This window comes from Mus pahari, chromosome 13 (genome assembly GCF_900095145.1).
Source record: "Mus pahari chromosome 13, PAHARI_EIJ_v1.1, whole genome shotgun sequence".
NCBI lineage: Eukaryota > Metazoa > Chordata > Mammalia > Rodentia > Muridae > Mus > Mus pahari.
This window is the reverse complement of record NC_034602.1, coordinates 25,523,317-25,545,555: the sequence shown is the minus strand read 5'-3', so window position 1 is coordinate 25,545,555 and position 22,239 is coordinate 25,523,317. Positions and strand designations below refer to the sequence as shown.

Here is a 22,239-nt window from a genome sequence, read left to right as displayed (position 1 = left end):
CTCCCTTTCCCTCCCCCTCTTTCTCTCTCCCTCCCTCCCTCCCTCTCCTATGCTGAAGTCCTAGGTGCTGGGCCCTATGCCAGGCACAGAGTTGACAGGATCAAGGGGCTGCAAGGTCCTGCCCTTTCAGGGACCATGGGCTAAGTGCTGCAGTCAAGGCTGTGGGCCCACAGACACTGTCTGATGCTGAGGAGGGGACGCAGGGAAGGATGCAGGAAAGGACTCATGGGGCAGGTTTTCCTGCCTTCCCATTTCCAGCCCATGGGAGGTATGGGCTGGTTTCCTTCCATGAGGCGGTAGGTTGTAGCTGCTCTGGTATCTGAAAGACCTGGGCTCACCTCAGCACCGTGGCCCTGGGACTTCCTTTTTCTCTTGCCAGAGCCTGTTCTGCCGCCACTACCCCTGCCGTCTGCTTCGAGGGAACGGAGGTGTCCATGACTGGCACCCAAGAGTCATTCTCTTATGAGGGATGGCTGGACCTGAGCTGACTTCCAGAACTTTCTTTCCTCTGGCCCCTCGGACAGGAGAGACTATACCCGCCCAAACCCAGCTTGAAGGATCGCCACTACTCCACGTGTGACAGCGCATTGCTAGACAGATTGCCTGACTGCAAGATACAGGGACAGGAAGAACCCACCTGTTTCCTGCTGCCAGCACAGGCCTGGGGAGGGCTCGTTAAGGTCTTGGCTATAAGCCGATGGGGCAGGGCCTCCCTAACTATGCAACCACATGACTACACTATCATAGCACCAGCAAAAGCACTGGAGTGTCATTTGGTGTCATCAAACACAGGAAGAGGCATTCTGAGAGGGAGGTAAGGACACGTCCTGCCCACAGGACACAAGAGCCTGCAGCACTAGCCGCAGAGCCTGGGCTCCTGGGAGCTGTTGAAGGGACCTCCCTCACTTGTCCCTCTGGCAGTTTGAAATCAAAAAGCGTATGATCTGGCCCTCGTTCAGGAATGAAAAGGACCTTCTTTCTGGGGGAAGGGACAGGCTTGACCTGGGTAAGAAGCTGTTGTTTGCCTTTTGACCTCAGAGGTGTGTGTGTGTGTGTGTGTGTGTGTGTGTGTGTGTGTGTGTGTGTGTAGGGGGTCCTTGGAAGGGCTTGTTGGGCCAACCTGCTCTCATTTTTTGTTCTATTGAAACACAGGCATAGTCAGAATGGATGTGGAAGACATGGACACTTACAGGGCCAGGGTGGGGTAGGGTGGGGTACAGGGCCAGGGTGGGGTACGGTGGGGAGACTCTCCCCTATTTGAGGGGCCACTGCCAGGAGAGTTACAGACAGGTGTGGGTTGCCAGGAGCTTCAGCCAGGTCGAAGTCGGGGGGAGGCGGGAGGGGGTGAAGACTCAGCCAGACCTCCACAGGAGGGCCTGGGAGGGGGTGGTCCGTACCCTCTGCAAGCAGCTGGTGGTAACTCCCATCTCTGTATCCCCTGCCCTTCAGGAGGGCCTGGGTAGGACTTCAGCTGTAGTTACCAGTGGCCGTGTGGTAGTGTAGAGGTGACTGAAGGATGTAGCGGAGGTATTTGGGGCTGGGAACATGTGCATGGCCCTGGCTCCATTCCCAGTGACATACCGACATGCCAAGGACTCAGAGAGGTCCTAAGAGGAGGGAGGCCCACCTAGCCTCAGAGTAAGCCAGACAGGAGGAGGCCCCAGCTTTTTGTAGAACACATGTATGTGCATAAACACGCACACATGCACACACACACACACACACACACACACACACACACACACACACACACGCAGAGAATAAATAAACATTTGTCCTTGAGTCAAGGACTACAGCTTAATGGAGGAACACTTGCCTAGCATGTGTGAGGTTTTAGGTTCTGTTCTCAGCTCTGCGACAAACAAACAAACAAACAAACGAATGAATAAAGTCAGAAGTTAATGACTATGTGGAGATAATAGAAACAGAATGCTGGTTTGTGTGGAAAGGTGTTGGCTTTGGAAAGCAACTTGGAGTCATGGTGCACAAGCTCTGGTCTGTCAAGCATCCACCCACTCAGGGTCCGGTTGCTGACAGGGTGCCCCTTCCCCATCCCCAGCTGCAGCAGCTGCTGGGAACACTTACGTTGATCATAGCATTTGATGTGATGCGGAAGAGGGTGGCCCGCTCGTTCACAACCTTCAGCTTCTCCCCACACTCTGATGGGATCTTGAGGCTGTCCAGCTCATTCAGGGAGCGCTGGAGGGCAGCGCCATGCTTGGCAATGAGGTCATTGCACGTGCTGAGGTCATTTAACTTCAGTGAGAGGGTCTTAAGAGTGTGGTGGAGCTCACTGTTGTCAGCTGGAGCAGCGGGCTCTTCGTCGTCGTCCCCAGAATCATCTGAAGAGACAAACAGAATTGCTGTAACCAACCAAGCCAGAGTCTCTGTTGTGTGGTACAGACGGCAGAACGCCACCTCAGAGCGAGCAGTGTCCTCGAGCGTCTCCGACAATGCTCCTGGCCAAGGCTGCTGCACCTTAGACTGGTGAGCATGTGTCCAGCTGAGACAATGGGAGCACAAGAGAAAGGGGAACTCACTGGAATGTCAGAGAGCTGTGGAGGAACCAGACTCCTGCTGTCTACCTGTATAAAGGGTCCTAGCTTCACTGGGTCACAGCCTGAGGTCACGGTGAGCCACACTGTGTGGAGCACCGGTAACTGAAACAGCAGGCCTCCTAGAATAATCAATACTTCTCTGATCAATAATTCTGGCTATAACAACTCCATGCCTATCCCTAGCTATGCCAACTGTCTCTTGCTCCCTGAAAACACTTGAGCACCCCTGCTTGGGGGCCTCTCTTCCCATCACCTGTATCCCTGATGCCTGGGATACATACACACTCCTCAAGGTGTCACGGTCACTGCCCTTACCCTCTGAGGCCCATCCAACACGACTCCCTCTCCAAAGACTGCATGAGGATCCCCTTGCCACAATCAAGGTGACTCTTGTCACCATACCCACACCCTGGACTGTCCTCCTGATAATCTCTACCCACCCATCCCCCATGCAGAACATGGCCCCTCTCGAAAGGATGGTGTGAGAAGACACCACGGCACCCTCTCCTTGGTGCCAGTCAGCGAGGGCTTCTGTGCAACGGCCTGCTCCCTCTCACAATGCACACAGTGACACTGGAGTCCTGTTTCTCCCTGTCTTGCCAGCCTGACCTGTGTCCACAGGGGCCTCTGTGGGCAGCAGGCTGTCCACTGCTGCTTTGGTGGTGGCCCGGGATAGCCTAGAGGCTGACACGAGCCTGTGGCTTTCCCAGTGCCCGTCTGCTAAAGTTTTCTGCAAAGCCTTGTTTTAGAAAGAATCAGCAAAGACTTTTCTTAGATGAAGGAAATATGCAACCCAAGATACAAAAAAAGGAAGCAAAAAAGAATGTGTATTTTGAGAGAACAGATTTCTTCCCACAGTAGGCAAGGTATGTGTGGGTGGACGTAACTCGGTCACTGCTCTGAGCGTGTCCTGGGCTCACAGCAGTGCCAGGCTGACTGGCTGCACAGGACCTGAACAAGGGGGCACGGAGGGGAAGCATCCAGTGCACACCGTGTCCTTGCCAGCTACAGAGGCCTCAGGCTAATACCTAGTCCCATCCCCACCAGAACAAGGGCAGCCCAGGCTGATCCACGGGAGTCACTGGCAGGTGTGGGCATCCTTGGAAAGACAGGCAGACAGCAGACCTTCCTCGCTTCCTGCAAGAGAGAGCGCGTGATTCCCAAGCCGCCAAGCTGCGGGCCATCTCAGGGCTTGGTGCTCAATGGGCAGAGCAGGGGACTGACTCCACCTCTGATTGACGGCTGACTTGGCCTTTCCTCTGAATCACTAGCAGCTGTGCACCCGGTCACTCAGGGTGTCAAGCCTCAGCTTCAGCTACTGGACAGTGTTACCCAGTAATGGGGGTCTGGGGACAGCAAAGGCTCTGAAACTGACAGAGTCTCTCTGGACATGACACTGGGTAGAATCTGAGAGCCACCCATCCATGTTGATTATGGCTCCACTTAGTAGCCAGGATATAGAACAGCCCAGATCCCGCTTGAGACGAGGTACGCAGTGAGCTAGAGTGTTTGCAGGCGGGGGAATGGATGGAGCTGGAGGTCCTCATGCTAAGCAAGAGCTGGGCTCAGGTGAGTGTCGTATTTCATCTCAAGAGCAAGTATGGATTTAAAAGGAGTTTGAGACTGGGGGGGGGGGGAAGAAAGGGACTAGCAGGAGTGCGGCATGTTTGGATCCTAGCAAAGCCGACAGTCCACACTCATGGAAATGAAACCTATTGTTTAACACATTGTTCTTTTAAAGGACTCCTTGGGGCCATCGGGCAAGAAAATTCTAGAATATTCAGATCTGTCTGTGCCAGTGTTGGTGCAGAGGTCCTTCTGGCATTGAATAACCTGCACCTGCCTTGGCAAACAACCAGAACACCTAACCAATGACTGGGCCCGAGGGCAGGCTCTCCAAACAGTATGGTCCATCCAGTTGACGCTTGCTGGCCATTTGACGTAGCTTACATGGTGGGTTCAAGTTCTAGGGCAGCCAGAGACCCTGTCTTGGGAGAGAGAGAGAGAGGGGAGAGAGAGAGAGGGGGGGGAGGGAGGGAGAGAGAGAGAGAAAGAGAGAGAGAGAGAGAGAGAGAGAGAGAGAGAGAGAGAGAGAGAGAAAGGAGGGAGGAAAACTGTGGACCGCACCTGGAGAGCCTGAGCTTGCCCCCTCACCTCCCCAGGAATGCACATGTACCTGCACACAGATGAATTTGTAAAAAAGAAAAAAAAGAAAAAAGAAGTACAATGACATACTATTTACATAGACTTGCCCATATCTTTCTGTATATTTCAATTCATGTCTCGATTATCATAACTTTCTTTTCATAATACAATACAAATACTACAGACACCGTGTCAATAACATTATTACTTAGAAAATGTACACAAGTTTGAATATGTTCAGGATGAACGTAATTTTTTTTCATGTGTGTTTTGAACAGAGGGTATTTCGATTTTTAGATGTTGAGTCAGTGGGTGTGGAAGGTGAGCAGCATTACATCTACAAGTAAAAACTATCTAATGCAGTAGTCCTGAAACCGGGAGAAGTCACCTTCTGGTTTCTGAGGGACAGATCCCTAGCAGCCAAGGAGTGGCTCATAGCTTTGACAATGGCTGCATGGCTTCTGTCTCCCGTGGCACCCCTGACATGGCCTCTAGCAGGATGAGTTTATCCCGAGGTCAGGAAGAAGCATTTGGACCCTGATGTCACAGGGCTGCAGTTCTCAAGTGTATGTGTGCCCTGAGGGTCCTAAGGTTTTTACGATCCACATACACGGCCGTTCCCACATTCTACTTGTTGCAGGTCAAGGAGGACCTGGGAAGAACAATAAATATCTAATCACTAAAGAAAAAAACAAAAAACAAAAAACAAAAAACAACTCAATGACTTGTCAATACAGCTCACGCTAAGTTCACGCCAAGCCTTCTGAAGACGGTAAGGCCAACAGAAAAGTTGAGACTACACTAATATAGAACGAACAGCCGCAGCTGAGACCGAGGGTCAGTACGGGGCATGTTCCTTTGGGGGTCTGGGGTCACACAGCAGTCCTCCCAGGTGCTGGGGGAGACGTCGCCTACTTACTCAGAGGCTGAGCGGTGCAGGGGCGGGGCTAGGGGTTGTGTACCAATGAGCAGCTCTGGGGCGGGGCTAACGGGCCAGCCTGGGGTAGCCTAAAACAGCGAGGCAGCGGCAGCGGCAATGTGTGTGTGGAATGGGGGTGGAACCTTAAGCCCTTGCTCTTGGTTCCTGTTTTATTCAGCAGCTTTTGTGGGTCCGACTCTATCTGCTCAGGTCTAGGAAGAACTTAGGCTAGAACTCATCTGATGGGGCTTTTACCACGAGAAGCCTGAAAGCAATCCTTCTCTACTACCTTGTAGAAAAGGTCAGCCCTTTCAAGAAACACTGGAAACAGAAGGTCTACTTGAGCATTTCCCAGCAAGTTAAAAGCTTTGCTGCTCAGGACAGTGCAGGAGAGGGCCTGACCCCAGTCACATCTTTTACAATGAACTAGTAGGTGGCTGAGAAGTGGCACCTCTGAGTCAGGCCAGGAGTGCCAAGCTGGGAAGGTGGCACTGCCGAGCAGCTGGTCTGGGGTCAGCTCCCCACCATGTCATCTGAGAGATTGTGCAGAACCCTCTCAAGACATCCACAATGGGCTTGAGCTGGGAAGCAGTCACAACCTTTCTTAGTCACCTATATGAGCCTCAACGTGGACTTGAGATGGCTCAGGTCACTTGGCTTACTCCCCCTGCGGGGGAGAAGGTCCTGGTTCCTTGGCTTTGGAGCCACCAACTTTTCTGGGCTACCTCTATTATCTGTGATGTAAAAACCATCTTGGTCTCTGTTCTGAATAATCTATAGTGCTTGCAGAGATGAATGGGCTCTGGTCATTGGATGTGGGACAGCTTTCTTTCTTTTCTTTCTTCTTTCTTTCTTTCTTTCTTTCTTTGTTTCTTTCTTTCTTTCTTTCTTTTTAAAAGATTTATTTATTATTATTATATCTAAGTACACTGTAGCTGTCTTCAGATGCACCAGAAGANGGCGTCAGATCTCATTATGGATGGTTGTGTGCCACCATATGGTTGCTGGGATTTGAACACAGGACCTTCGGAAGAGCAGTTGGTGCTCTTAACTGCTGAGCCACCTCTCCAGCCCGAGTGAAGTGTTTTGTTTTGTTTGTTGTTGTTGTTGTTGTTGTGTTGTTTTGTTTTCCGAGACAGGGTTTCTCTGTACAGCCCTGGCTGTCCTGGAACTCACTTTGTAGACCAGGCAGGCCTCTGCCTCCTGAGTGCTGGGATTAAAGGCATGCGCCACAACGCCTGGCGATAGCTTTCTAATAGCGGAGATGACCACGGAAACAAGCATGGCCCTGTTGCAGAGGTGACACAGAGGGTAGAGCTGGGGACTCTACTTTCCTGTATAGCCAGCCAAGGGGCCTGGGCTGCCTGGCATGGCTGCAGCCCCCAAAACCCCCTTCACTACCTTTCCTCCCATCTTTCCCACTGTTGAGTAGAAAGGGGCAGCACCTGGAAGCAAGGACATTCCTGCTGCATCCTGATCACGCTAATGGAACGGCCCGGCAAAACAGAGCAGGCAGTGTAGCCCTGGCTTCCTTGAGAGTAAGAACCAGTCCGGTCAAGGCCTGGTCCATCCAGGCTCACACTTGCTTTGAGATGGGTACCCTGAGGCCTAGAGAAAGTGCCTGGCTTATACCATGTGTCTAAGTGGCACTTACCAGCCTACATTAAACCCTTATTTTGCCCAGGTGGCTAAGATGTTTTCTGGGGGGGCTTAGGACCCTGGGTGGGTCATCCTTATATCTCGTATGTGCCCTGGGAAGCTAGTGGGGAAGGCTCACTCACTGTTTTGTGTGTCTCTTGTCAGAGCCTCCAGGTGGTTAGTGCTGGCCTCTGATGGCATGCTGTGCCCAGCTGCTGATGGCAGGGCCCATAGGGAGCACAGTGGAGGGGGGCTCTCAGGTCTGCACTGGCCGGGCGCCAGGCAGAGATGCTCTACTTCACTTTCCTTCCCAGCAGAGGCCTCCCGAGAGTGCACACTGGAGAGATGCAGGGGTGACCAAAGGGACTATCTTCCAGGCAGAATCTGGAGTGAGGGGCCAGCCGGAGGAAGACAAAGTGCACGCCATAACCACTCTCTGCCTGGAGACGGGGTGGGCGTTGGCTCCTCCTTCATGTGCAGTCTGTGCCTAAACCATCTGGTGGGTCAAGGCATCTCTCTCCTTTCTTCCCCTCTCTTCTGGGAGCACACTGCGAAGTCTATGGTGCCTCTACCCACCATCCTCCTCCACTGAGCCCAGGCAGCTGCTTTGCCATATTTGGGGTTCCACCTGGCTCTCTGCATGACTGGTACTTCTGAGAAATGAAGAACTAATGATGACTTTGAATACTTGATCTTCCTAACTCTACTTGTTGAGTGCTGGGATCACAAACATGAACTATGGCTCCTGGCCTATGAGATGCTAGGGATGGAACCAAGGGCTCCATGCATGTTAAGCAAGCATGACTGAGCTACATCTCCAGTCCCAAGCAAACTCATGTCTTAGGAGAACAAGTAGGGAGTCACGTTTAGAGTGGACTGGTCCTACAGTGAGTGAGCAAGTCGGGGAGCTGGGGGTCCATGCTCTGACATTCCAGTCATGCTAATAAGATCACCACAAAACTGGTCTGGGAGAGGCCCATAGTAGTGCAAGTAGTGCCTTCCAGTCAGTGACCCTGCACAGTAAGGCTCCTCCAGTGGGACTTCTGTGAGTGTCTCTTCTTGCCTCAGTGGCCCCACACGACTTCATTATCTATCCAAGATGCCAACCTGGCCAAGAAGAGGGTAGAGCTTGAGTAGCTACACTGCAGGGGTCTGCAGCCCTCACCAACCTAAGCCGTTGCCTTAGCAGGGAGCTGGCCTCGGCATGGAGGGCAACTGGGCCAAGCAGGGTGGGAGCCCACATCCTCCTCATTGCTCAAGGGGATCCAGGGAAGCAAACGGAAAGCAGATGGACGGAGGCCTTGAAACTTGTAAGAGGCAAAAATGAAGTCCTTGGGGTGCCAGCAGACAGACAGACAGACAGACAGACAGACAGACAGACAGACACACACACACACACACACACACACACACACACGGACTCACAGACATATGGACTCATAGACATAGAGGAGGAAGGGGAGGAGGAGGGGGAGAAAAGGAGTGCTGGAGAGTTGGCTCAGAGGTTAAGAGCACTGACCGTTCTTCCAGAGGTCCAGAGTTCAATTCCCAGCAACCACATGGTGGCTCACAACCATCTGTAATGGGATCTGATGCCCTCTTCTGGTGTTTATGAAGACAGCTACAGTGTACTCACATACATAAAATAAATAAATCTTTGAAGAAGAAGGAGGAGGAGGAGGAGGAAAAGAAGGAAAAGGAGGAAGAGGAGGAAGAGGAGGAGGAGGAGGAACAAGCCAATGGACACCAAGCATCACCAGCAACACAGGACACACTGAGAAAAGGTGTAGAACAGACTCTCCCCTTGAGGCTTCAGAGGGGTCTGGACCCACTAACACCTTGATTTTGAACTTGTGACCTCTGGAACTTAGAAAATAAGTCTTAGCTGACTTAATCCACCAATGCATGGTAGGTAATTGGTCAGGCACAGCAGCACCAGGAAACTAACGCAGTGGCTTAAAATGGAACGGTTATCACCTCACAGAGCTGAAACTTCCTGTAATCAGGGTGGAGGTAGAGCTGTACCTCCCCTTCTCCGCCCCGGGCTACTTAGGTGAGGGGACTGTATTTGCCCTCCATTGGCAGGCAAGTGGTTCAGATTCTTGTTGCTCTCTCTTTAAGAACCTTTGAGGTTATGCTGGGTCCCACCAGCATGATCTCCATCTCAAGATCTGTAACCTAACCACATCTGCCTAGTCCCCCTGGCAGGCAAAGCATCAGACTCACAGGTTCTGGGAATGAGGCCACGGCATCGTAAAGCCATCATTAGACAACCACCTGGGATTGCTGTGGCTAGCGCCTACCATGTTCTTCCTCCATGACAGCCCATAGGGGTTGGACTCACTGACCCAGGCAGGGGTCTCTGGGTGGGGTAGCTGATCCTTTCTGGGCCCGGATATCTCATGGACCCTCTGGTCTCTCTGAAAAGGTAGACGCAGATGCCACCCTGGCTAGTAACTCTATAAGAAAATGGCGGCCAGGTGTAGGGAGGAGCCTGATGGTCCAGTGTCCACTGTCACAGGGTCTGTGTTAAGTGTGTTAATCCTGATGCTACAGGTAATTTAGGAAGTGTATATCCATAGTATAAAGTAATGCACAATATGGGCTTTGATCATTTCCACCCCCATTACTCTCTTTTCCTGGCGCCTTCACACACACACACACACACACACACACACACACACAAGTGTAAATAATGGTGTAAGCATAGAGTTCAGAGATGAGAAAGGAAAAAAAAACCAAAAATAAGATTTAACCGGATCTGGCTTATTTCTCTTAACACAACGACCCGCAGGTTTATCCATGTTCCTGTAAATGACAATTTTGTTTTTAACGGCTAAATAATACTCCTGCTAATACTATAGTTTAACCTGTGGATTCTGTGATGAGGCTGCAGTTAACTCAGATGTAAAGGTGAGGATCTCTTACAGCTTACAGACTATCCTCACTCAGGGTCACACGCGCTCCATAAGATGACATGGGGTTTTAGTACGTGTGCTGCACAGGTGCGTTCCCGTGGGGATGAAAATGCCACCTCTGGGGAAGACGGTACAAGTATCCAGTATCCAGTGGCAGCACAGAGCAAGAGTGGCATGTAGTGTGGACTGGGGCCCTAGGCCCCGCCCACTGAACTCCCCATTCCCTTGCCAACACAGCTTGTACTGGTACAGTTCTGTCTGGTTTACTCCACCATCAGAGGCCAGACTGCAGAGAGTTCTGTTCCCTGTGCCCCAGCCCCATGAGGGCTCTCCAAGTCTCTTTCAGAGGCAGAAGTCTGGCTGAGGAGGCCCCTCTGCATATACCATCAGGGTGAGGGCCCTCTTTCCCAAGGATGCTCCTAAAGAGGACAGGTTGCCATGGCAACTGTGGTGCCAGGTGAGCTATATTTAGAAGCAGAGCTTTCTTTCATCCTTGAAAAATGGATATTAGGGATATTAGTGGGGAATCCCTGTATGCATGGGGTGGGGTGGGGGTAGCTTTTTAAACTAAGAATGAGCAAAGCTTCAAGGCTGGCTCAGTCTGAGGAAGGTGACATGTAAAGAAGTCCTGTCCCCATCCCCAACCCCTCCCACCACCATTGCTTGCTTTTCAGGGGGATTCTGGCTCTGCCATCATCTGTCCAAGAGGTCCTTGGGTTCAAGTCTCAGGCAGACTAGTGGGGAGCCCAGCACAGGGGTGAGCCTGGCCAGTGTCCCCAGAGCAGTGACAGGGAGGAAAGCAGTAGAAGCCTAGAGAGGGGGAGCGTGTGGCAGGGAGCCACCAAGGGCTCCAGGGAACTGGGCGGACACTCAAAGGCACGCCTGGCCCTCCTGAGTGTGCTGCGGGGCTCTAGTTCTGCTGGGCACCCTACAACAGCAACAGCAATGAGCTACCCCGTGGCAAACCAAATGATGCCTCACCTGGCCACACAGACACTGGAAAACATGACAGGATTTAATCTGATGGAAAATCAGATGACGACAGATAATAAATGAATTGTGCAACCTTGGTAATCAGAAACACCAGCCAGGGCTCCAGTGCACTCTCTTTCTCTGCCTTGCCAGGGGCCATCCCATCCCTTCTTCCACTGATTACCCAGGAAAACATACTGAGGAAGATGGACCGAGTTCTCCAGGATAAGGCAGAGTATAGTCCCTTTCCTTGCCGGGGACCACTAATTCCACTAATTCCAAAGCTGCCAGGGAATCTCTCCTCTTCTAGCTAGGAAACGCTCACGGGAACCCTCCCTGCACAGGAACCACAGAGCATACACCCTGAAGGACAAGCCTATAATCCTAGCTACTTAAGAGGCTGAGGCAGGAGGATTGAAAGTTCAAAGCTTGCCTGGCCAACTTAGACCCTGTCTCAAAACAAACAAAATCCCCAAAGTGTAGGCCCCTATTTATAGACTGCTTGTTCAATAAGTATGAAGCCCTAAAAATCAATCCTCAATACAAGAAACGACAAAGAAGAAAACTTGTTTCCTTTCACCCATGCACTGGCTGAGGGAGCCAGCGTGCATGGTCAGAGCCATGGGCAAGTTCAAAAGGACACATGAGTGCTAAGTCAGGTGGTCCACAGAGGCAGGATGCCATTCCTCAGCAGAAGGCATCATCACCTGGAGCTGGCCTCAGTATGATGTCAACTCCTGGCAGCTGCCTCTCCTCCAGATGTAAGGTATGGAGGTGTGGAGGCAGAGCCTAAAACAGTCACTTGCTCCACTTAGCCACCTGCTTCCCTATCACACTCAACCTGGTACCCACATCCTCCTCAAGTCAGTGGAGGGCTCATGGGGTTTCATGGAGACATCTTAGAGGACTGTGGGTGTGCATCCCGGACTCAGCCCTGGGGAGAGCTGGCTGATTTCAGGGTGTCTATGCTCCCTCACCCTCCCGACCTGGTGTGTCTCACCCCCCAGGTGACAAGGATGTTGGAAAGACTGGGAGCTGGGGCAGGTGCAGCAGGAAGAGGCTGGTGTCAGATGTGCATGGGAAGCTGAGGTGCTTCAGTGTGGACCCAAAGGGATGCTCTGCTTCTGACCCTAGCCTCTGGGTTTGGGTACAGCAGAGCTGAGGAATCAAATTTTCCCCCAACCCCTGCCTCTGCCCTACTGGGCAAGGGACCTGCCTGCACCAGCACCAGCACCAGCTTCCATGGCTGGTTTGGAGACAGAGTGAGTCTCCACAAAGCCTGACTTTCCTCTCCCTCACCAGCCACCACTGAGGGCCTCTGTCTGATCCAGTCAGAATCTCCTGCCTCAGGGCCTGGCCTCACGTTCCAGGGTAGTTTGGTGACTTGGGGGATGTGTAAGGACTTCATGCTGCAGTGTAGATAAGAGCTACTGAATTGGAGGCCCCCTGAGGTCCTGCCAGCTTTGACCTCCTAATGCCAGGTTCCAGCCTCAGACACCCGTCCCCCATGCTCTGGAGGACACCTCCCAGCTCTGCACAAGTGGCAACCAAAGTGGAGGGAAACCAGTGGGCTGCCAGGCATCCTGGTCCTGGGGCTCCTCCTGCCCATGCTCTGTGCAGCCCTTTGGGAAGCAAATACAAGGACAGGATCTCCCCTGTTATCCCGACATCTCAGTAAAGCCAGCTTTTCCCTAATTTCCATGATGGAAGCTGGCCCTTGTTCACATTATACAGATTCCACATTGGCTTATGTTTTTAATCTATCATCGTCTCATGAGCTTTGCTCTGCCTCTACAGCTTGGTTACCTGTGAGCAGTTGATCTGCATCCCATTCATTTGTGGGCTATGCCTTCCTCATAGCACCAGGGTTTTTTGTGGGGAGGGGTCCAGGTCAGGGGGGCATCTTCTTGTCTTTATTAGCATAATGCAGAGGTGCCATCCCTGGGCAGATCCCAAGCATAGGTCCTTTGAAACTACTGATCTTTCCTTGGGACGATCCTGGAGCAGGTCACCAGGCTGAGAGTTGGGGATCAGCCTTGACTTTTGCTTGTCTGTTTTAAGACAGATCTCTCTATGAGGCCCTGGCTGGCCTAGAACTTGCATGGAGACCAGGGTGGCCTTCAACTCAAAGAGTTGTCTGTCTCTCGCGTGCTGAGATGAAACGTGTGTACCACCACTCACATTCCACAAGGATCTTGAATGGACGATACATACGTAGGTGAGCATTTCACATGATGTGCCTCTGGTGCCCATCTCAGGGTCAAAGCAAGTGCAACTCAAACCTAAAGCACGGATCCAGCAAAGCCACACAGAAGCAAGTCACCAGAAACTCCTGGCTTACATTTTCCTGGCCCGACACTGCCCTGACGGCTTATCCTCGGAAAACATCTGATACTGGTGTGGTCACATTAGAATCTTCCATGGGCAGTGCCTCCACGGAGCAGTAATGGAGGGCAAGTGGAGGCAAAGAAAAGGGCTGTGTCTCCAGGAGCCCCAGGGTCCTGAAAGGGCAGTGTTCCCAAGTGCCAGAGCTGGGTATACACTCAGGGCTGCATAGGCAGGCCCCTGATAGATGAAGGGGTGACCCTGAGACAGTGGACTGGGGATGCATCTCATTGGTGCTGCCGCCACAGCAGGCCTGCTCAGTACAGCTGAGGTTAGGGTCTGCAGTTAGGGCCACCCATGCTTCTTGAACTAAGAGAGGAATCAGAAAAGCAAGGGGACATCTTCAGTCCCATGACCCTTCCATGATCTGCCCTGTAGAGACCAGGCCTTGCTGTGTAGTTCCACAAAGCAAACCTTGGGCACCTCTCACACTTCTGGCTGCAGTGTGGTCCTGGGTGTGTCCTCACTGCTGGAGACAAGGGGCCTTTAGGTTGAGCTTGTTGGAGGGCCAATGCAAGGCCCAAGAGGGAAAAGATATTAGAGATGGAAAGAGAGGGAGGGAGAAAGGGGAGGTGTCTGAAAGCAGAGCCCGAGAGGAGGGGTCCATGTCACTGGGCGGTCAACCTCACTTTTGGAGACCTGGTTTCTCAGCCGATACTCCCCTAATCCTGAGCAATGGCAGGTCCCCAGTGCCTGGCTGAGATTCTCCCATCACCGGCTCAGGAACCTCTCATGTAGGCTGAAGAAAACCGAACAGACCAGTGACGCACCTCCCGTGTGTTCTACGAGCATATCAAAACATGATCTAGAAAAATCTGAAACCCCATAGTCAGGCAGTTTTGTGTTACTGCCGTCTGCAGAGGGCCAAATTTCCACTCAAGACCTACCTTGGATTTGCTCAATGGTGACCTTGATAAGGTCCCTTTAAATAGGTCACCTTATTGCTAGGACCTGTAAGTGCTAGGCCAGCCAGGATCTAAATAAAATCCGTAGTGGAGAGCTGGTTGTACAGTCTGTAGAGGGCTGTGCTGAGGATATTAAAGGCTACTGAGGACTGGGGGGCTTTGGGGTCTGGGGGCTCTGTCCTGTGTAAGGCCCCTTTTCTTAGTTCAGGCCTTTCACTCGGAGACCTGGGCAGCAATAGCAACACTCACTGGCTATACAGAGTCACTTTCACAACACCCATTAAGCACTCCTAGGGCTACCATACTCTTGTGCCATGAGCCACACTTCTGGCCCCCATTAATGTCAAAAATGCTGCCACCAGGACCTATGAGATAGCTCAGCAGACCAAGGTGGGCGCTACCAAGCCTGAAGAAATGAGTTGGTCCCCAGTACCCACTTGGTGGAGAGAACCAATCCCTGCAATTGTCATTTGACTTGTGTGTGTGTGTGTGTGTGTGTGTGTGTGTGTGCACATAGACACATACACACACACACACACACACTTTTTTTTTTTTAAAGAATGCTGCTATGATTTCAACACGGTTTAAAATCAGTCCTGCAAAGGCTCAAGTGTCAGCGTTGAGTCATGATAGAACCTTTAAAGAGTGGGGTCAGGTCATGGGAACATTGACCTTGGAAGGGTTAGTGTGGTTCTCTTGAGACCCTGGTTGGTGCTCAAGCATGAGTCATTATTAAAAGACCAAGCCTGACCCTGAATCCCTCCTCCTTCTGCCTCACCATGTGACCTCTTCCACATGCCCTCGTGTGATGTCGCTGACCAAGAGGCTCTCACAGAAACAACTGGGCACTGCTCTACCTTGGGCTTTAAGGCATCAAAATTGTGGGATAAACTTCCTTGTTTTTATAATGTGCCTAGCCTAAGATAGTTTGGCATAGTAACAGAGAATAGACTGTTAAAAGTACTGGGACTCTGTGAGGCCATGGCCATCTTGTGGGGCGGGGGGGCTGCTTTCCTTCTGAGATTGAGCTACAGGGACCCCAAGAAGAATGTGTTCAGGAGACAGGGCATACCTGCCAGGCAACATGGGAACAACACCATTCTCCTGCTAAAACAAACCTAGAAATACACAGCCTGTTAAAGATGCCCTTGGAAAATGAGAGGGAAAAGATATTCTAAGCCTGAGAGAGGCTGGGGCAGTTGATCTTCAGATTGAAAGAAGGAGACATCAAGTGGAAATTCAGGCCCAGACAATAGGAATGAAGAAGGCTGGAAAAGACACTATGTAAGAGATATTTAAAATACTGCATTGTTTCCACTTTTAAAATTTATTTGAAGATAACTGGTTATATAATGCATGCAAAGTGTCTTGTAGAGTTATGTTCCATGAAAGGAAACCAGGGCCTGGCACCGAGCAGAGGGCATAGGGTGTCACTTTAAGCTCTGACATTTTAACTGAGATGGAATATTACTTGGACAAGAACTACAGAAGGTGAAAGATACATGGTGTCAACCCCAGATCAAAACCCAGAGGAGACCATATAGCCCAGAGGAGACCATATAGCCCAGAGGAGACCATATAGCCTATAGCCCAGAAGAGACCATATAGCCCAGAAGAGACCATATAGCTCATAAACTAAGAACAAGAAAATCAAAGACTAACAGTAGACCGTGGAAGAGGGAGGTTGAGGATAAACAATAGGCAGGATAAAACAAACAGCAAAACCTAGTAGTTTTAAACTAAAGTATGTCTACCATGTGGGGTGGGATGCAACTGCAGTCACAGTTACTTGGGGGTGGGGACAAGGGTGGGGGTGGGGGATCACTGAAGGCCTGGAGCCTCAGGCCCAGTTGGGGGCCCTGTGGGACCTGTCTCTAACTGAAAACCAGAACCCAGGGGTAAACAGGCAGAGATTTACACTAAAGTAAAATGGTCTCAGCAGTTCAATTAAAATTCAGAGACTTACAGGGCTGGGTACTCAGCTCAGAGCCCTAGAATGAGCAAAGAACCAGGTTCTATCTGCAGCACCGCGTGGGAACAATCAGGGACTTACTTTATCAGACCGGGTGTTTTTAGAGCATGATACATTCTATGCCATCTACAGTGTAAATATAAACGCACAGATAAAATATCCAGCCATATGCTTTCCATGAGATACACTGGGGTGTAAAGAGACAGATGGGCTTAAAGCAAAGCATTGGAAAGAGGCGCAGGCGAACATGAATCCCAAGAAAGCGCGAGTCGTCCCATCGGCTTTAGAAAGCAGATTCTGGGCAGACACAGAGTGAGATTTCATAAGGACTAAAGCTGCCTGAGATGACACGGTGAGAGAGGAAAAATACACCTTGCAGGTTAAGAATAAGTTCCAGTTTGTCCTGTGTTAAGTCCTTGCAAGGTAAGACTTATACCTGTAACTAATAAGTTCTCAAAACGTATTTTTCAAGCTACACTAAACTTGGGACCCCATTCACATGATGTAATCCTTACCTTGTCCCTTCCCTTTCTCTGTATCTTTATACCAATGTGTAACAGCCCCTGTGAACACCTTATCTAAAAAGGACCTCAAGGGGCGGGCGGGGACTGGTCTCTCAAATCCCAATTTGGGATGAGGCAGTGGGCTGGCCAGTCATAAGTGCACCCCAAATACAGCTTGCTCTAACTGGACAATTTTGGAACCAGTCTTTCCTCCTTGGGACCCTCGGGGTTGGCAGACATGGATTCTTAAATGTGTATGACTGAGTTGGAGAGAATGAGGTAAGGGGCACAGATTTGCGGTCACACAGGTCTCAGGGCTGGCTCACCCCAGCTGTCATGAGGTGTAGAAAAAATAAGGGTGGGTGCGGAGGAACTGGGTCTCTATGTCGCCTTCTTCCCTACCCATGTTCACAAACACACACAGAGATCCCCCCACTTCCACTGAAAACAGTGAGTAAAGTAAATCTAAAACAAAAACGACAGCAATATATACTCAACGTGAATGGGGCAGAAGAAAGCAGAGAAGAGCAAGGGGCAGAATAGCAATGGAAAAAAATCAGAAAACGTTAAAAGGTTCTTTGAGATCAACAGAGCTGGCAATCCCCCACTGCAGCAATTAAACAGCAAAACCGATGCAAATTCCCAACGAGGGGAGAGAGGCGGAGCACTGCTGTAGATCTGGCTGATATGGTGGGATATTGAAATATGAAAAATGGCTAGTAAGCCTAACACCTTCATTAAACAGAAATCTTCCCAAAGGAATGAACTGGAAACTATATTTTAAAATTCACATAGGCTCTTTACAGAGCAATTGAACCTAAAATTAAAGGCTTTTCTTTAAAGAGACCCAGACCTACGTTTTGCACTGAGTTCTGCCAGATACAGATCCGAGCTGGAGGCGGTTCAGAAACACCCATGGGGCCAGCGCCGTAGCAGCAGCAAAGGCACAAAGACATTGCAAGGAAAGAAAACCTGCAGCCCAGGAACACCTCTCATCGATAGAAGTACAATATTTTAAAACGAAATATTCACAAACTAAGATTACACAGAAAGGGGTAATATCATGAACTGAATTTCATCATACCTCAGGATATCTCAGGGATATCTCAGGAACCGAACGTTTTACATTTTAAATGAACATGATTTAACAGTAAAAATTAAGACTGTAACACAATAAACACTGAAAAATTATTGTTGAAATTTGACCCTGACTCAGGATAAAACCAGGACCCTGTAAAGGGGGACCATCCTCACTGACAGAAAGGCTTCTACAGAAATCCTTGTTCTCGCCAGACTTAATGAATGATAAGCGGTAGGACCTGAAGGTGTGAAACACAGTGCGTCTGTGTTGGCCATCTCAGTACCACGCCGGGTGTCAGTCAGCCAGAGTCAAGGAAAAGAGAGCAAAGGCAACTAACTCCATTGTGCAGTATTGGAAAGCCCCAAGGAGACACTGTAGAGTTAAGGTCAGTGCATGGGGTAGGGAGGGGGTATTTCTCTAACACCAGCAGTGAGTTCCAGAAAAATAACATTTAAATAATACTGCTTGTTACAGTACCAATACTAGCAGATAGGGATAGAGTATGTTCAAGAGGACACAAATTGAAGGGAAAGTTTAACAGGTAAATAAACATACACTGTATGTATGTAACAGGTAAATAAACATACGCTGTATGTCTGTAATAGGTAAATAAACATACGCTGTATGTCTGTAACAGGTAAATAAACATACGCTGTATGTCTGTAACAGGTAAATAAACATACGCTGTATGTCTGTAACAGATAATAAACATACGCTGTATGTATGTAACAGGTAAATAAACATACACTGTATGTATGTAACAGGTAAATAAACATACGCTGTATGTATGTAACAGGTAAATAAACATACACTGTATGTATGTAACAGGCAAATAAACATACGCTGTATGTATGTAACAGGTAAATAAACATACACACACTGTGTTCAGAGATTGGGTAGTCAGCGTTGTTTCTCACTCAGCCACCTTACCAGTCGGTATAGTTGTTTAAAAACTCAGAAAATAAATATTGGTATGGATGTGTAAAAACGGGCACCCTCACACTAGTAGGAAATTAAAGGCACGGGCACTTCAGAAAGCAGCATAGTAAATACTACATATCCTAGCAGTCCACAGACCCAGAAGACAGAACAAAATACTGTATTCACTCAAAAACACTCAGTGAACATTCATAGCAGTATTTTTTTTTCACAATGGCCCAAAGCAAAAATAATTCAAATGTAGTATATCCACACGTGGGAATATTACTCGACCACAAAAAGGAAGAAAGAACCAACTGAGCGCAAGCATCCAGCTGCTCTCTCGCACACAGCACAAGCATCCAGTCGCTCTCTCACACACAGCACAGGCATCCAGTCGCTCTCTCGCACACAGCACAGGCATCCAGTCGCTCTCTCGCACACAGCACAGGCATTCAGTCGCTCTCTCGCACACAGCACAGTCATCCAGTCGCTCTCTCACACACAGCACAGGCATCCAGTCGCTCTCTCACATACAGCACAGGCATCCAGTCGCTCTCACACACACAGCACAACCATCCAGTCACTCTCAAGCACACAGCACAGACATCCAGTCACTCTCCCGCACACTCTTCCCTGCCCTTGCTCGCTCATTCTCTGACAGGGTATGCCGTGTGACCCTCTACCTCATGCTCCTGCTACTGGGCCTTTCCTGCTTTGATGGGCTGTACCCCAAAACTGTGAGGGGGGACGTCCTTCCCTTTTAGTTGTTTTTGTCAGGGAGTTTTATCGCAGCAGTGAGACATATCTAATATAGATGGTGATGCCCCTCCACAGTGCACATGCGATCTGCAAAGAGTCCCACCCAGGATGATGACATGTCCAACCAAAGTGCAGAGCTATAGAGCAGGGTAGCAGACAGCGCTGACTCAGCTCAGCCCCGGGAACTGAACAGGCCTGGCTCTGTCACACTGTAGGCTTTGCCTCCATTGGATCCACCACATGCCAACCTGAGTCTCCGGTGGAGCACGCTGTGAGTGAGTGAGCCATTGACTAACAAGGGCAGGGCTCAGAGCCACCCAGGGTAGTGACATGGCACTCTGTTCCTTGCACGGGCACCAAAGGAGAGGTGAAGGCATTTTTCTTTTGTGGCAGTTTTCTGTTTTCAAGAGTGGGTTCTTGAAAGCCTCAAGTTGCACCTGTAAAGTAAGTGGCACACATGCCTCCTAATTGGTAGGGACCAGTGGAGAGAGAAGGGGGGGGGTCTGGTGCCATGTCAGGTGCTGGCAACACTTCAGGCTCCATGTCTCACCAAGTCCCCATTCCTCCTCTTTCCCAGAGCTACCACTGTCATCTCGTGGGGACAGCATGACTCACTAGAGCCTGTCTTGCCTCAGTGTCCCCTCTTGTAAAGCGGGGACTAAATATAGCAGCACCCTGGTGAGTGGGGGTTCTTGACTTACAAGATATGTACTGTATTATTGTAGACAGCTTGCACTGCAGGGAGAAGGACGATGTTCCCAAACCGGCTCAAACAGCAGGCTTGTAGGGAAAAGGGAGCCATCGGTAAACAGCGCTGGGCAGGCAGAAATCAACTATATGTTTTACATCCTTAGTAAAATAAATGTTATACCCTCTGCCAAAAACAAAAGCAAAAAACCTGTCTGGGTGCAATAAAGATGTCAGTGTGAACCTTTAAAATATTTTATGAGGAAATACCAGTACCTGGAATCTCCACGCAGAAACATAAAGTGATATCCATAAGGTCTGATAAATCAGCTAATAAAACGAAGAACACCATTAGAACTGGAAATACAGGCATAAACCCGACTCCTGTGGTCAGCTGATTTCCAGCATAGGTTTAAAGACAAGCAAAAAGAAGAAAAATCCTTCAAGGTAATGTTTCTGGGGCAGAGTGAATTAAAACAAAACGGAAGACCCCACTCCCCACCTCACACAGAACACAGAGTTAACTCAGCACGGACCAGCATTCTGTCAGAACTCAATCTATAAAGTTCTTAGGAGACGGAGGCGACACTGCTTGAGTTTGGTTGAGACCATTAGACAAGGCAAACTCTTAGACATTACATCAAATGAAATGGAAGCAAACATTTAAACTTCACAGAAAGGACTTCCATCCTCAGTGGATAAATAACCATATAACAAGAAAAGGACAGCCCCAACCTGAAAGACTAGGAAGAGCAAAGAGTTCTCCAAAGATGACCAAATCCAATAAATACAAGAAAAGGGTTCAACGTTATAAGAGACGCTACAACACTCCAATGGTTACAGCTTAAAAAATGGAGCAGGAAATTATCAGCAAGGGTGCAGAGGCCCCAGGACCCCCAGACACTGTGATAGTGTAAAATTGTGCAGTCACTACTATGAATACTTGGGTGGTTTGTGGTCAGAACACAGTCCAAGAATGGAGCCCTGGGAGAAGTCTGAGTGCTTGTGAGAAAACCCCAAGAAAACAAGAGTCTTGTGACCACAGATTCTTGAGCTCCTGCGTCTATCTTTAAAGAACGGAGGAGCACACATGTAATCCCAGTTTCCTGAAGAAGGAGCTTTAGATGAGAATGCATGGGACAGACTCTGAAAGAACACTGAGGGGGTGACAATAACAAGGGGAAGATAAGGAGGATATTAATCACGACAAAGAGAGGGCTGGATGAACAAACTAGATAATCAAACCTTAAAACTGATGAAAGAGACAAGGATTTTCCTGTGCAGGCAAAATCAAAAGTAAAAAACAGTGCCACCTATGTCGGCGACGGCGACGGGCCCCTGCCCACTTACCGGAGCTTGCTTCAGTACTCTCCTTTACCTGGAGAGGACTCTGGAGCATCGGGCGAGGAAGTGATAATTGAATGACAAATTCTCTCCACTTTTTGATGAGGACTTAGGAGAACCAATGAAATAACTAACTTTACAGCCTTGGCAAGTTAAGGCATGGCCAGAAAAACGAATTCTTCTACCAATCCCTTCCCACACGCATGAACTGCACTTTGTTTATTTCCAGTGCAATTGCAACAAAATCAACGTGTTTACCTAAGTATGCACTTACCAATCAATTTTAGCTCGAGGAAGAAAGGCAGCATTAGACAGTCCTCGCACATCCTCTCGAGAGGCCAAGGAAGAGCTACGGCTATTTGAATCCCAACTCAAAGAGGCATCCATGTATCATGTGGATCCTTCACCGCCTTTAAACTTAACGATTTTCCTCACTATAGTGTCTCTTCGGGTATTATAGCACAAGAGGGTAAACGTTTGGAATGGATTAATTTACACCATAAGGGACATTAAACGCTAACTGCTTACCTAA

At 49.6% G+C, this 22,239-nt stretch overlaps 1 protein-coding gene across 9 annotated transcripts in view; it reads right to left on the bottom strand.

Annotated features, from left to right (window-relative positions):
* The window catches only part of Osbp2 (oxysterol binding protein 2), a 161,869-nt gene that overhangs the window by 25,004 nt on the left and 114,626 nt on the right, over nucleotides 1–22,239 (bottom strand). For all 9 annotated transcript variants that reach the window (XM_021210717.1, XM_029545299.1, XM_029545300.1 and 6 more), the window contains one exon: nucleotides 2,086–2,342. In XM_021210717.1, coding sequence (XP_021066376.1) covers nucleotides 2,086–2,342 — 257 coding nt within the window. The remainder of the gene's footprint in view (nucleotides 1–2,085; nucleotides 2,343–22,239) is intronic.